The sequence below is a fragment of the Heteronotia binoei genome, chromosome 1 (assembly GCF_032191835.1).
Source record: "Heteronotia binoei isolate CCM8104 ecotype False Entrance Well chromosome 1, APGP_CSIRO_Hbin_v1, whole genome shotgun sequence".
Lineage (NCBI taxonomy): Eukaryota > Metazoa > Chordata > Lepidosauria > Squamata > Gekkonidae > Heteronotia > Heteronotia binoei.
The window spans coordinates 131,363,835-131,380,234 of NC_083223.1; the positions used below are offsets into that span (position 1 = coordinate 131,363,835).

The window sequence follows — 16,400 nt, forward strand, 5'->3', positions numbered from 1 at the left end:
AGTGTCTGTTTCTCACGCAGCCAATACGAGTCCGTATTGCTGCGTGAGAAGTGACCCGTGATGTACCGACATTTCTGGAGCAGAAGTCGGTACTCATGGGTCGCGGCTAGATACAGACGATCCTGGTTTTTCGTCTGTCCCAATGCGTCCTTAACCACGAGGTGGAGAAGGTGGGCCACGCAAGGAAGGCATTTTAGGCCCTCACGCTGGACAGCCGCCTTGATGTTGGAACTACCATCAGTCACCACGAAGCCCTTGGCGACGTCCCCGCTGCCTACCCAGCCCTCTAACTGCCGTGAGAGGATGGCTCTGAGAGTGTCCGCCGTGTGCGGCGTGTCGACTGCTTCGGCGTACAGCAAGACACAGCGATAGCTGGCCCGGCGGCCCTGACCCTGCCTGTCACTACTGCCACCCCCAACCACCTCTTTGGGTTGCCACCAATGCGCAGTCAGGGAGAGATACCCCTCGAACGCATGTTTGGAGGTCCAGATATCTGAGGTGAAATGAACAGTCCCCCCGGCAGCACGGGACAAATGCTCCTTCACCACAGATCTGGTCACCCTGAAAAGAGCTGGCACAATGGTCCTGCTAAGGGTGGTTCTAGCAGGAATTTTGTACCAGGGCGCCAGGTACTCCAGCAACCCCTGCACCCCAGGATTCTCGACCACTGAAAACGGAAGCCCATGGGCGACCGACCTGGCAAGGTGCCAGGCGATCACCCTCCTGCCGTGCCTGATTCCCCCTCTTGGCACAGAGATGCCCCTACCAAACATCTCAGGCAGAGATGCCTGGCGTCCCTGTTCTCCCACGGAACGCTCCTGGAGAGCGGGGGTAGTCGCGATGGGACGGACCCCCTGGCTGGGTGGTGGTGTTGTCCGCTTGGACAACACAGCACCAGCCTGCTTCTCCCCCTTAAGAAGCACCCTCGGGTGGTGCTTCTGCAGGTGATTCCACATCCGCCCCGGAGTCAGGTGGGCAGGGTCCCACCCACGACTGATCCGGGCCCTGCACAGCTTGCACTGCGCATAACGTGGATCCTCCATAAGTTGGAAATACTTCCATACTTCAGAGGTGAACGGATGCCCAAACTGACTGGCAAGTTGGGTGTCCGGAGCCACCTCCTTTGAGGTGCTCGGGGGAGACACATCGTGCCTCGGGGTGGCAGGAGGGGCTGGCTGCAGGGGGGAAGTGGGCGGAGATGGAGGCACCTCGTGTGTCTCCATCTCTTCCCCCTCCACCCCATGCGGCCTCCCCTCCTGGCCATCCCCTGAAGGTCTGCTGGTGCCCGAAGGAACCGAAGAAGGGGGCTGGTCCTCCTCAACCAGCTTCTCCTCCAGCTCTTGCACGACACTCTCCACCCTCTTTGGGGTGATCGTTTTGGACAGAAAACTGTCCCCAAAGCTCATCTCCAAGGAGAGCTGCTCTTGCTGCCCCTCCTCCGGCTGCTGAGGCCGAGCGACATCAGCTGGAGGAGAGACTGCCCGAGCAGCAGACCCCTGCGCAGTGCCAGCACCTAATGGCACCTTTGCTGGGGGCGCCCCAGCAGCAGCCTCGATGAAGGGCCCAAGGCGGGCCTTCTTCTTCATCACACTCCGGCCAGAGGTCGGAGTGCTGGAAAGCGGCTGTGGAGTGGCCCCACGCACAGGTGGGGGGGAGACCTGGGTTCTCCCCCTCCCCTCCACCCCTCTAGTCTTCTCCTTGGCCTTGCCCCCAGGGCCCTTCTTCTGCTGCCTGTCACTCATGTCACCCTTGGCCAGTCTCACAGAACCTGAACTGAGAGTGGGGTTTTTTACAAACCTAACTCACTGCACTGTACCCTGAACCAACAGGTGCCCTGACTTCTTTTTAAAAACCCTCCCATCAAAGCTTGTTTATTCGTTTTTTTGGTCCCTAACCTGTCCTTCTTTGGGTTGGGGTAGTAGTCTGGTAAAGTTTAGGAGACTAGGTGATCCTGCCTCTACCTGGCTGCAGTTTTTAAAAGGCTACCTTGAGATGAAGGCAATCCTTGTTATATCCTCCTAGTTAAACTTCTCCTAACTAGATCCTGGGACAAACCTGATTTCCTTGCAAACTAGAAATCAGGTGTCCCCTATAAAGTGAGAGAAGCTGTGGTTTACCCTGTGGAAATCTAAGGATGCACCAGCTTTCAGTGGCTGAAAGCCAGATGCACCGCTGCTGCAACCCTAGTCTCTTTAAAAGGGAGCCGGATGTGGCCTAGTAGTCACGCTGCCTTTTATGAGAAACCTAAGAACGTTTTAAAGCACCCCTATCTGGCCTACTTGAATTGTGAAAGGAGATAAAGCCCTAAACTGGATTAATTTTGTTTTAAATTTCAAAAAAACACAATCCCTAAAAACACCCTTATTAGTGGGGCAGCCTATTTAGTGGCCCTAGCCAAACTGAGAGCACACTCAGATTCCAAAAATCACTCTTTAAAAACAAGAAAGTGACCCAGCCCACACACACCCTCGCCAACCCCCACACCAACCAGAGGTAATTTTAAAAAACCAAAACAAAACCAGCAGAATCACAAAAGGCCAAGCAAAGCAACTCAAGTGTTTAAAAAGTGGCCTTTCACCAATAAGAAAACTTAGGTCAAATCAGTCAACAACACCCCACCCCCCACCCCCAAACCAGGAAAAGTGACAACAGGGAAAAAAAGGCCAAGCAAAGCAACTCAAGTTTTTAAAAAGTGGCCTTTCACCAATAAGAAAACTCAGGCCAAATCAGTCAACAACAACACCCCACCCCTAAAACCAGAACCAGGAAAAGGGGGACAAAAGTGGCCTTTTAAACAATGAAAATTAGGCCAAACAGCACACCCCCCCCCAATAACCTGAAGAGAAAAGTAACACAGCAGCAACACAACACAGCAGCAACAAATCAGACACTGAAACAGTAAAAAACTCAACTTTTAACAATACAGGAACTCCCCCCCCCCCAAAAAAAAAACCCTTCACCCTAACCCCAAGAAATCCAAGCCACCCAAATCAGGAGAAATAAAAGGACACTGCACTTTAAAAAGTCCTCTCACTAAATTAAGATATGGGCAAATTAGCAAAAAACCCCCACCCCAGGCCCCCACCCCCAGCAGAACCTAACCCCAACCCCAGATAGGCTACCCACCCAGTACTCACCCACCCAAATCTGGACAAGTAAAGGGACTCTAGTCCTTTTACCAACAAAAACTAAAACAAGAACCCCAAAACTGTCTTACCTTGTCTTCTCTGAGTCCAGGGAGGTCTGGTAAGGCTGAGTGAGAGAGCAGCAGGCTGCAGCAGCTGAAGCCAAGGGCCAGCAGCCACCAGCAGCAGCACAATCTCTCTCACACCAACCCACATACACCAGCACAGCAATGGAGGAGTCCAGCAGGAAGACTCCTTAAAAAGGTTCTCTGGCCCTATAGAGAGCAATTTCAAAAAATAGCACTGCTCTCTGATTGGCCAGACAACAGTGCTTACTTGGATACCCAAGTAAGCAAAAGATCAAAATAACAACAATGGCTGGGCCATTAGCTACACAACAGCCCTGCAAAGCATGCATTTGCAATGCATTTTGCAAATGCATGCTTTGGATTGGCTGCTGGGGCTCCTCTTCCCCCTCCCCCCCTCCCTGATCCCAGGGAGGCTATGGGAGAGGCGGGAAGAAGCCACTAAAGGCGGGAAAGTAGTCAAGCAGCTCCACTGAGGCTGCAGAAGCTACCTTCCCGCCTTTTTCATTGACAGCCGTATACTTCCGAATAGCTATTCGGCAGTATACGGCGAGCCGTATTCGGCTGCCGCATAATAGGCGGCAATGGGAATCGGCTACGGCCAATTCTGAATACAGCCGAATCAGTGTTGATTCGGCTGTATATACAGTTCGGCCGAACCAAATGCACATCCCTTGGGGGGGGTTGGCAGAGAGGGAAGGCCAGGCAAGTTTCTCTTTGAATATTAATGAAGCATCAAAGCTTTTAACTGCACAGCAATATCTGTGCGAGACGCTCTCTAGAGCAATGCTTGGCTTGGCACAATAAAAGCCACAGTAATTTTTTTCCAAAACCAGCCAAGGTGTCTGCAGAGCTCAGCCTGAGTGCACTTCTAGGGATGGGTGCAAACAGATCACCTTCCTGTCAGTAGCAGGCTGGCTTCACTTGCTGGCTCCCCCTTCCCTGGGTCGGGCTGCTACTCCTCCCTGCCTATGACACTCAATTGCCTTCCCCTCCCCTCCTTGGTGCATCTAAAAGGTGGGGCTGCAAGGCCTCCTCCTCCTTGCCTGGCAGCAGCTGAACAAATAGCCATGCCTAGTGAAGGTGTGAGATGTGGTTGGCATCAGGTTGACATCCAGGCCATGCACTTGCCAGCTGGTCTGCTGCTCATGGCAATGGGGAAGGAGTCCATGAAGTTGGAGGGGTTTTGCACTAAGCCAGGAGGCCAGTCCCTAGGAGGCCCCACCATAGCTATGTGCCTGGTGCACACACACTTCAGATAATTTGAAATGGAATTTGCTAGTCCATACATATAGGTTGAGGGTCAGCAGCAAATTAGTGTACAGTGTAATAAAGTTGTTTAACAACTGCAAGTACCATACAGGAATAACAAGCTTAGTTTATGTGATCACCATTTGTTTGGGTTTAATTCTGGGGTGTGGGGGGGGGAGCATAGTGAAGGAAATAACTATATCAGAATTGGAGATTGATGGGCAGATGTACTTTTAAAAATTGTGAAATGGAACAAAGTTTGAGTCCAGTGGCACCGCTAAAACCAACAAAGTTTAATTCTGGGTATAAGCTTTTGTATACATGCACACTTCATCAGGTAAGTGTGATTAATCCTACAGCATCCTCTTCTTTGAGGCGGGGCAATTGGCTTGCTGTGTATTTCCTCTGTCTCCAGACCAGAGAAATACATTTCAGTCTACCCTTCCAAATTGCATTACATCAGGGGTCATTTTGTAGAAAAATAGGTGGTGGAGCTGATCCAGGGATTGTTATGCAGCTGTACTTACTATTCCGTGGACAAGGTACGTAAGTGGGGTGGAGGAGGGGGAACCCTCAGAAAGGTTCAGGAGTTGTGCTCCTGTGAGCTCCTGCTGAATTCAAGGCCTGCATTACATTCTACAATTCATAACATTGCTTTATAATCTACTATTCCAAATAAGAAATAAAATAAAGAGGATGTATAGCCCTTCTGATGGATTGGTGGAAATACAGATGTAAAGGCTGAATGAAGTTAACATATGTAGTGAGATAAGAAACCAATTTCCTTATTAAGTCCTGTGGGTTCCAGTGTTCTGAATGTTGTAATTTCTAGTCTTTTCCTGAAGGTCCTTAACAATGAAATAGTTATAACAACAGAAAGTCAAAGTGTTCTCCTGCAGGTTTGTCAGTCTTATGATTCTTGATGTCAGATTTGTGTCCATTTATCCTTTGGCATAGGGTTTGGCCTGTTTACTGAAGGGCATTGTTGGAATTTAATAGCGTATTCAGTGTTAGTGAGTAAGTGTCAAGCATGAGTAGTTCAATAATAGAGTTCTTTGTTTTGAATCAAATGAAGGGTTAGCTTTTACTTTTCTACCGGGTAATGGATCAGAGTTGTCCACAGAGATAGTGACAAACAGTATGGACTGTCTGCAAAAGTCTCGAAGCGGCAGGAGGAGGGTTGTGGGCCTAGCTTGCCTCGGAAATTATAGATGTTTGTATGCAAATGCTAGAAGTGTTTGAAGTAAAATTGGTGAGTTAGAATGTTTAGTGTTGGGAGAAAACATATACATTGTGGGAATTTCAGAAACTTGGTGGAATGAGGAGAATCAGTGGGACATGGTGATTCCTGGATATAAGTTATATCGGAAGGATAGGGAGGAAAGGGTTGGAGGTGGGGTGGCTCTGTATGTCAGAGAGGGTATACAGTCCAGTAGGACTGAGGTCAAAGAATTAGATTCCCTTCTAGAAATGCTTTGGGTTGAAATAGAGGGCCCAAAAGGAAATTTAACTATGGGAGTTCGTTATCGCCCACCAAATCAAAAGATAGAGGAAGATTATAATATGATGGAAGGATTAAAGATAGCGGCTAAACACAAAAACTGTGTTGTAATAGGTGATTTTTAGCTACCCACAGATTGATTGGGTCAATATGTGTTCTGGTCGAGAGAAAGAGATTGAGTTTCTTGATGTTCTCAATGACTGTGCTATGGAGAAGATGGTCTCAGAACCTACCAGGGGTGGGGCAATCCTGGATTTGGTCCTAAGTAATGCACAAGACTTGGTGAGAGATGTAAAAGTAATCGCACTGCTTGGGAGCAGTGACCATAACGTTATTGATTTCACCATTTGTATAAAGAGAGAGTTGCCCCAACTTTAAAAGGGGTAAACTTTAACTTTAAAAGGGGTAAATTCTCTGATATGAGGAGGCCTGTGAAGAGGAAACTGAAAGGAAAGGTAAATACAGTCAAAACCCTTGGGGAAGCTTGGAGGCTATTTAAAACTACAATCCTAGAAGCTCAGATAAAATATATACCACAAGTTAGGAAAGGCACAAACAGGTATAAGAAAAGGCCTGCATGGTTAACAAACAAAGTAATGGAAGTTGTAAAAGGTAAGAAGGACTCCTTTAAGCGGTGGAAAGCTAGTCCAAGTGAGATTAATAAAAGGAAACACATATCAAATGCAAGATTAATAAAAGGGAACACAAATCAAATGCAAGACTGTGATCAGGCAGGCAAAAAGGGACTATGAGGAGCATATTGCAAAAAACTTAAAGGCCAACAATAAAAATTTCATCAAATATATTAGAAGCAGGAAACCAGCCAGGGAGGCTGTGGGGCCCTTGGATGACCAAGGGGTCAAAGGATTACTGAAGGAGGATAGGGAAATGGCTGAGAAGCTGAATGCATTTTTTGCCTCCGTCTTCACTGTGGAAGACAAGAAATGTTTGCCTGCTCCAGAACCACTAATTTTGGAAGGGGTGTTGAAAGACCTGAGTCAGATTGAGGTGACAAGAGAAGAGGTCCTACAACTGATAGATGAATTAAAAACTAATAAGTCACCAGGTCCGGATGGCATACATCTAAGAGTTGTGAAAGAACTCAAAGTTGAACTTGTGGATCTTCTGACAAAAATATGTAATCTTTTATTGAAATCTGCCTCCGTTCCTGAGGACTGGAAGGTAGCAAATGTCACCCCCATCTTTAAAAAGGGTTCCAGAGGAGATCCATGAAATTACAGGCCAGTCAGTCTGACTACAACACTGGGAAAGTTGGTAGAAACCATTATCAAGGACACAATGAGTAGGCACATTGATGAACACGGGTTATTGAGGAAGACTCAGCATGGGTTCTGTAAGGGAAGATCTTGCCTCACTAACCTGTTACATTTCTTTGAGGGGGTGAACAAACATGTGGGCAAAGGAGACCCAATAGATGTTGTTTACCTTGACTTTCAGAAAGCTTTTGATAAAGTTCCTCATCAAAGGCTCCTTAGAAAGCTCGAGAGTCTTGGAGTAAAAGGACAGGTCCTCTTGTGGATCAAAAACTGGCTAATTAATAGGAAGCAGAGAGTGAGTAAAAATGGGCAGTGTTCGCAGTGGAGGACGCAGGAAGGGACGCAGTGGAGGAAGCAGTGGGGTGCCGCAGGGCTCAGTACTGGGTCCCATGCTCTTTAACTTGTTCATAAATGATTTGGAGTTGGGAGTGAGCAGTGAAGTGGCCAAGTTTGCAGATGACACTAAATTCTTCAGGGTGGTGAGATCCGGAGAGGATTGTGAGGCACTCCAAAGGGATCTGTTGAGGCTGGGTGAGTGGGTGTCAACGTGGCAGATGAGGTTCAATGTGGCCAAGTGGAAAGTAATGCACATTGGGGCCAAGAATCCCAGCTACAAATACAAGTTGATGGGGTGTGAACTGGCAGAGACTGACCAAGAGAGAGATCTTGGGGTCGTGGTAGATAACTCACTGAAATGTCAAGACAGTGTGCTATTGCAAAAAAAAAGGCCAACACCATGCTGGGAATTATTAGGAAGGGGATTGAAAACAAATCAGCCAGTATCATAATGCCCCTGTATAACTAGATGGTGCGGTCTCATTTGGAATACTGTGTGCAATTCTGGTCACGGCACCTCAAAAAGGATATTCTAGCATTGGAAAAAGTCCAGAAAAAGGGCAACTAGAATGATTAAAGGTTTGGAACACTTTCCCTATGAAGAAAGGTTAAAACGCTTGGGGCTCTTTAGCTTGGAGAAACGCTGACTGCGGGGTGACATGATAGAGGTTTACAAGATAATGCATGGGATGGAGAAAGTAGAGAAAGAAGTACTTTTCTCCCTTTCTCACAATACAAGAACTCGTGGGCATTTGATGAAATTGCTGAGCGGTCAGGTTAAAATGGATAAAAGGAGGTACTTCTTCACCCAAAGGGTGATTAACATGTGGAATTCACTGCCACAGGAGTTGGTGGCAGCTACAAGCATATTCAGCTTCAAGAGGGGGTTAGATAAAAATATGGAGCAGAGGTCCATCAGTGGCTATTAGCCACAGTGTGTGTATATATATATATATATGTGTGTGTGTGTGTGTGTGTGTATAATTTATATATCCTAGATGGCTGCAGAGATGTGAGAAAGGGGTTGTAGGTAATGGAGAATAACCAGGACTCATATACATATATATACATACACACACACACACACACACACACACACACACACACACATATATATATATATATATATATATATATATATATATATATATATATATATATATATATTGGAATTTGAGGTTCAAAGGGCGCAAAGCAGTAATTTTCCTCTACCTAGCAGTAGCTGTCTAACACCAACCCATGATCAAGATAAGGTTTGTGAAGTGCCTGAGATAAAACGGGGGAGTTTGGGCACTAAGACATAGCAAGACAATTCCTTTAGACAAACATCCTTGCCAGATGGCTGCAGGGATGTGAGAAAGGGGTTGTAGTTAATGGAGAATAACCAGGATTCTTACTTGACACTGCTTCAGCCATCTTAAGTGAAAATTAACTGTGCTTGACAGTAAGTAAATAAACCTGAGATGTCGTAGCTTATGTTGTTAGGTCCTGTGATCGCATTGTCTGGGTGTTTGTGGTAGCAAAGTTGGCTTTAGGTTTATTGCAAGCTCTGGTTCCAGTGTCCATATAGGTAGAAATACATAGATCAATAAAAGCACAGCACTAGTATCTACTTAATTCAGCAAGGATCCAGGAGTTAGGATACAAGCCAAACACTAAAGCCTGGCAGAAAAATAATGCCTTCCCTTGATGTCTGGAACCTTCAAGTGTAATTGCCTGATAGGCCGCCGTTTTGAGGGAGTTCTAAAGCTGCATGACTGTCACAGAGTCTCAGACATGCACAGGCCTAATCACTAGAATATGCAGTGGCAAGTTATTTGTGCTTGTAAACGTATGTTGAAGAAAAGAATATAGTTTCCTTAATAGAATCAACAAATCTTTTACTTTTGGATTCTCTCCCTTTTAAATCCTAGTTTTTGTTCATGAAGGATTTCTGATTCACAAGTTTGTATGTTCTACCATTTCTTCATTATCTTTTTTCTCCCCCTCCCTTGCTTTTTTATTTTATATAGAATTGCTTCAGTATGAGTGGTGGTTTGCTTTCTGCCCTTATAAATGGCTGCATAAAAATACATTTCTTCATCCTCACTCTCATAGATCCAGAGGAGTTAACCACATTAGTCTGTTGCTGCAAAATAGTAGAGTCCAGTAGCACCTTTAAGACTAACAGGTTTTATTGTAGCATAAGCTTTTGAGAAACACATCTCTTTTTTTCAGATGCATCTGATGAAGAGATCTGTGTTTATCTAAAGCTTATGTTACAATAAAAGTTGTTAGTATTAAATGTGCTTCTGGACTCTTTACCCTTTTAACTGGCTCTTTTAAAAATACCATCCCTAAGGTCAGAAATGAAAGATGCAACTGCATTTCACATTGTCTCTGTTCAGTTTCTTTCTTAAAATCTGTTTGGCTACTGAAAGGCATTATTCCCAGGTGTTGGTATATATGAAGTATGTGTGAGTGTGCACACATGCATGAGAACTGCATTAGGGAGAGTGCTGCATTTAGTGGTCTTTACAGTTCTAGCTTCTAATAAAGGCAACAAATACAGAAAGTAAAGCAGTTAAAGATCTTGTAGAAGGAAAGGAGATTTCTCATTAGTTTCCTGGGCTCAGGTAGCTGACTCAAGGTTGACTCAGCCTTCCATTCTTCTGAGGTTGTTATAATGAGTACCCGGCTTGCTGGGGGTAAAGTGTAGATGATTGCAGAAGGCAATGGCAAACCACCCTGTAAAAAGTCTGCTGTGAAAACGTTGTGATGTCAGTGCTGGCCCTGGGGTGCATGGCACCCAGGTAGGCTCCCTGTCTGATGCCCCCTGCCACGCTCTGTCCTGCACACACGCCCCCCCCCCAGCGGTGTTGGTGGCTGCCACCCTTCTGGAAAAGAGGGGGGAGAAGCTTCTCCCGCGCGGCCTTCAAAAAACGCATGGCTGCCTCACCAGTAGGGACCAGCTTTGTCGCGGTGAGCTTGGCTGGGGAAGAGCGGCGGAAGGGAAGGGGGGGCTGGCAGTGGTGGCAGCAGCAGTGGTGGTGGGGGAAGGCTGGCTGACTGGTGGCGGCAGCAGGGGGAAGGCAAGCAGGCAAACTAGGTGGTTGTCTTGGACACCGGGAGGGGGGATGAGCCCAATTCGGCACCCTCCTTCCTGGTGCCCTAGGCAACCACCTAGTTTGCTTAGTGGGCGAGCCGGCCCTTCATGAAGCAATGTCACCCCAGAGTTGGAAACTTTACCTTTTATCCAGTAACTTTATCCAGTAACTTAACTTAAATCCTAGACTGACAGTTGGGCTCTAGGTTACTTCTTATAGGATGTTAGAATTCTCCCGGAACCTGAAGATTGCATTCCCTTATGTTGTGTTGCCTGTTTTCTGCTTGCAGGTTAGATAGTGCTCCTTCATAAGAATCTCCTCTCTGAAGGCATGATGATTGATCTTAGAATGAATACATAAATCTTAACAGAAATATTTAGATAAATCCTGAAAAAAGTTTTTTTCGTATTTTGAATGTATAATATCCTAAAACGAAGCTGTGTTTGTACACTAGCTGCAGACATGTTCATGGGCCTGTTTACTTGTATGTGTTTAGACTGATAACAAATTCATGATTTTACAAAGAATAGGAAAAGAATACTTGTCTTGAACCAAAGCAAGGAACAGTTTTGTATAGATAGCAGTGTTCTCTTGATGGCCTTAATTACAGAGGGCTGTTTCTTGTTTATACAGTGTGCTTTTTTAAATGACAACTGCAGCTGGATAATAGGAAAGCAAAAGACAAATGTTGGGAAGAATGGCTATTAATATACATTTTGTCTGACTGCCAGACAGCAGGGTGGTATGTTTTAAATATGAATACATTACCACTGGATATGTTTTATTGCATATCTTGGTTATTGAAAAGTATATAATAAATCTTTATAAATTGCTGCATGCAAGCACTGCATATAAAAGCAAATTAAAATAAAAACAGACTCATATTCTAATATTCTCATATTCTAATTTTTCATTCAGATTGCTCGGAAATAGGTATGTCTACATGCTAGGCTACAACATATGAAGTCTGTAGCTTCTGAATTAGAACTTTTAAACAACAACATAGAGAAAGGGAAGTTAGTTCCGCATACATGTAGTGAGAGTTCTGCTTTTTTTTGATTGATTGACAGCTTCTCCCTTTGCTGCATTACACGCTAAAAAACCCCCCCAGCCTCAGTATGCTCCTTAAAAGTAGATGACACAGGCACATCATTCTGTCTAAGGGGTTTTTGGTCACTTGGAACGCTTTAAGAATTATCCATTTAGAGGAAACTCCTGTACACATAGCTAAAAGTCATGTGGTTCCCTGGAACAGTCTAAAGGTGTTTTCTGTACAACCTGTAATCTGACAGTTCCTATCTACCCATGACCTTTTTTCATACCACCCTATAAGAGCACGCCTCGTGGTCTCACTGGATCGCTTCTATATGCTGCTTATGGCTACCCCAGCCCCTCTTCCACCTCAGTTCTTCCTTTTGAATTTTACCTCATGACTATGAAAATCAAGGGGTGGGTGTAATATGAATTTCTCACTACTAGTCTCTTCGGGGGTTTTGTTTTGCTTTCAGATGGATATAAACTCAGTTTGTAGGTAGGGGACCACAGCAGCTTTGATAGTTTTCCCAATATACTGGCACCAGAGAACTTTAAAGTAAACCACAGAAATTTATTAACATACACACACTGTCTTCAACTGGAGAATGGGAAATATATACATGGGTGATATTGTATCTCAAGCAGTTAACAGTTTCTTCGTAGTTCAGGCTTTATAATATCAATTCCACTTAGGTCTCTCAGATTCACAGTTAATATAGATTCACTCTCCAACACTATTCTAGGTTAGCCTCTCGGGTATAATGTGCCAAGTCCCTTAAGTCGACTGGTGTCTCTTCTCCCAGCCCTTCAGACTTCTAGCCCCACATCTTTCCCTCAATCACCTCTTTAGCTCTTAAGAGAAGTGTCTCTGTGTCTGTGACCTCTCAGGTCTTTTACTGTGACTCTTCTCTAGTCACACACAGCCCCATGGCTGTCTAAATAGAGTGAACAGTGAGCTTTGCTTCTCTCGAAGACTCTCCTAGCTCCTGTCTCAGCTCCTTCTCAGACCAAGTGCTCTCTTCAGCAGTCTCCCTCAGACTCTGTCTGTCACTAACTGCCCTCAGCCGTTAGCTGTCAATCACCTCTGAGTGTTCCAAGCACTCTGGCCCCCACCCTCAGATCATCTGACGCAGGCTCTATGCGTCCTTAGTTTCCTTGTTAACCCCTTCATTACCGTCACACACCCATCTCCAAGCCAGTAATTGTCAAACATTTTAGACTCAACTTTACCTCTTTTAAACCACAGAATCCTTGTTCATTTTCTATGTATGTTAGCACTGTCTATCCTGTCCTTAAGGTATGGAAGTTTCTCTGCTTTAACCACCTCAAATTTAGACCTTTAGCAAACAAAAAAAAAAAAGACTAGACCTTTAGCAGAGTTGCCATTTCTTCTGCAACATGAATATTTTCCTTCTTTCTCATAAATACTGTTGCCAAAACTTTGATTATTGGGTTATGCTAACTCTTGATTTTTACATGTATTCTTTTTTTACTTGCCACTATAAGTCTTTTATTGTTCATCACTCTGCTGCTGAGCTGGCTAAGAATGCCAATCTCAATGCTTTCGAACCTGTTTTTATAGACCCCTCTAGGGTTTTTAAATCTTCTTATCTAAACATATAAAATCTTATGTCTTTCTGCTTCATGTGATTTTTACACTCCTAAATCTACCTCCTGCTTTCCTATTCTCATCTTGTGTTTCTCCTTCTTTACTTCAAGAACTTCTTGAATCACCAACTTCTGATATCTGTTTTCAGATTTATTTATTCACATCTTATAATTATGAATAAATAAAAACAAGGAGATCTGTAGTAAGCAGGTGGTATCAGTACATTGAACGGGTTATTAAATTTTAGTCTGTAAATAATACCACATCTCAAGTATTCATGACAAATTATAACAAAAAAGATAGGGGGAAAAATTGGCTGGAGGAGAGACCTATTCTTGTGCCTGCTTGGAAAATAAGGAGGAATGCAAAACAATTAAATAAAGGATTGGGCTATAAAACTGATTAAGCAACAGTTTATAGTTAGAAACTTTTAAACATTGCTTAAATGTATTTCTGAAAGCATCAAGGAGCAAAGTGGTTAATGGTTCTTTTAAAAATTGATCACCATAGACTGATTTGCCAAATGCAGCCTTTCCTAGAGATCCATTTAGTGACAAAGGAAGGGCCTTTTTCTCAGTAGTGCCTATAAACCCCTTCCCAAGGACATGGACTTAGCTCCATTCCTGGCAGCTTTTGAGCAACATGCAAAGGAGAAACTCTTCTGGAGAACTGATAATGTTGTGTGCTACTGCTGTTTTTCTTCTGTTGTTTATTTCTTACTGGAACTGTGGGTTTTTTAAAGGTTCTTTCCATGTATCATTTAAAACGTGAATCTTGATTTTAAAATATTACCTCAGTATTTTCCCCCTTCCTGTCAGTTTTGTATTCCAAGGATGTCTCCTTCCTTTTGATATACACGGTCAATGTCCAGGCCCACATGGGAACTGTGGAGATTCCCAAACTCACTGGGGCAACAAAGTTCTCTTATTTATCTGTTAAGTAACTAATAAGTATACTTCCTTGGTTCTATTTAAACCGTGGTTACATTCTTATTGCCCTGTTTTTGTCACTAATTCCTTTTCTTTCCCTCCCCTCCAGGAAATTCCACTTACATGGATGAACATGGGCCACCTCCTTGTAAGGTGAGGTGCTTTTGTCTTTTGTGTCTAACCAAATTCTGTTGTAAGCATCTACAATTTCTTATGTAAGCTACTCTTACAAATTGAACCTATTTCATGTGGAAATTGATAAGCAGCAGCTTCAAGAGACGGTAGATGTTCAATTTCAACTAGTGATGGAATTTACTGGCATTTCTTCCATGCTACCAGCCCAGGGCATTTTTTGTAGAAAAAGCCCAGTAGGATCTCATTTGCATATTAGGTTACACCCCCTGATGCCACACCAGCTGGAACTGCATTCCTGTGCATTCGTGCTAAAAAAAAAAAAAAAAGCCCTGTGCCAGCCTATTTCCACAAACTTACCTTATGGTAGTAGAAGCATTAAGTTTTATGCCTGGATAGTTTTCACCTTTGTCACCTGAAAGCATAGGAAATGTAGCTGTTTCTGTTTGAGCTAGAAAGCTCTAAAAACTAAATCACTCCTGTTTCCAAGGAATGTGTAGGATCGTTGAAACCTTTTAAGCTTCGTGGTTTCTGTTGTGGGAAGGTTTCTCTTCATTGTCCATGCCAGTGTTGGCAAGTTTGAGAAAGAGGAGGGTTTGCAGGGTGAATGGAGATGGGGAATCCTCTAGGCCAGGGGTGTCAAACATGTGGACTGGGGGCCAAATCAGGCCTCCGGAGGGCTCCTATGAGGCCCCAGAGCAACCGGCTGTCATCTGCTTCCTTCTTCCTCTCTCTTGCTTGCTTCTGCATAACAGTTTGCTTTGCAAGGCTTGCTCAATCCCACAGAAGCTACAGAGCAAAGCCTCTATTTCCTCCATTGGCTGAGTCTCCTCCCCTGAGGAGGAAGGGGGGAGGGATAGCTTGCTTTACCAAGCTCTCTCAATTGCACAGCAGAGCTACTAAGCCAAGCCTCTCTTCCTTCTATTGGATGAGGCACTTCCCCCTCCTGGTCCTCTGGGGAAGGAAGGAAAGAGCCAGAGCTTCCTTTGCCCAGTTCCCTAGCTCCCATGGGATTAATTCAAAGAAAACACCTTTAAGACCAATGAATGCTAATTTTTTTTAAAAAAAATCTTAAATTGTGTTTGTTTGTCCTTCATAAAGTTTATATCTCTGCTACCTAATCTTAAATAGGAACACACATGGCCCAGCCCGACAACTATCCAGCCCTCATAACAAATGAGTTTGAAACCCCTGCTCTAGACCCTACCACGCTCCCATTGACTGACATAACTGGAATTGCAGTGGAGTTAATCTTTAAATGAGGTTATCCAGGCCCAAATGATTCATTTGATTTATTAATAAATTCCTTTATAGCCCTTCTTTCTCTGTGAAAATCACAGTGGATTACAAAAGTATGCAAAACAATTCAGTTAAACAGCAAAGATCTCTAATAAACAAAACAATGTAGTGAGGCTAGGATTATTGACTGAGAACTGAATTAGGGTGGCTCACCAATCAGAAGTTTCAACCAGAAGTATCTGAAGCTGGTAAATATATTCTATTGTTTTTAATCCTATTATAAAATAATTGCAAAGCTTGTGTCAATTATGAATTTTTCCCTTTTTCTGTCTCTTGAAGTAAAATTGACTGTACTTCCATGAATCTTTTATGTGCTATTTTTTTCTTTTAACCAGATTGCTTAGACTGTAATATGAAGGAGGTCAACCAGGGAGGTAGTGATTATTTAACTGTTATAAACTTCCTGAGAACCAGCTTCTCCTATACTGCTTTAGGCACAAATTTGAATCTTTTTCATTAACACCAAAAGTAATGAAGGAGAGGTGGTCATCTAGGGATGCCAGCTTCCAGATGGACCTGGGAATCTCCCTGAATTACTGCCCATTTCCAGACTACAGAGATTGTTTCCCCTGAAGAAAATGGGTACTCTGTGGCATTGCACCTCACTGAGGTTCCTCTCCTCCCCAGGTTTACTCCCAGATCTCCAAGAGTTTTCCAACCTGGAACTGGCAATCTGACCACACCCTACCCATAGTCAGGAGGATGTGGCAACCCTTTGGGAGAATGAAATCATG

General features: G+C 44.2%; 1 protein-coding gene across 1 annotated transcript in view; it reads left to right on the forward strand.

Moving 5' to 3' along the window:
- UST (uronyl 2-sulfotransferase) overlaps positions 1-16,400 on the forward strand; it is a 238,827-nt gene that overhangs the window by 66,091 nt on the left and 156,336 nt on the right. The window contains exon 2 of the mRNA XM_060240748.1: positions 14,345-14,388. Coding sequence (XP_060096731.1) covers positions 14,345-14,388 — 44 coding nt within the window. The remainder of the gene's footprint in view (positions 1-14,344; positions 14,389-16,400) is intronic.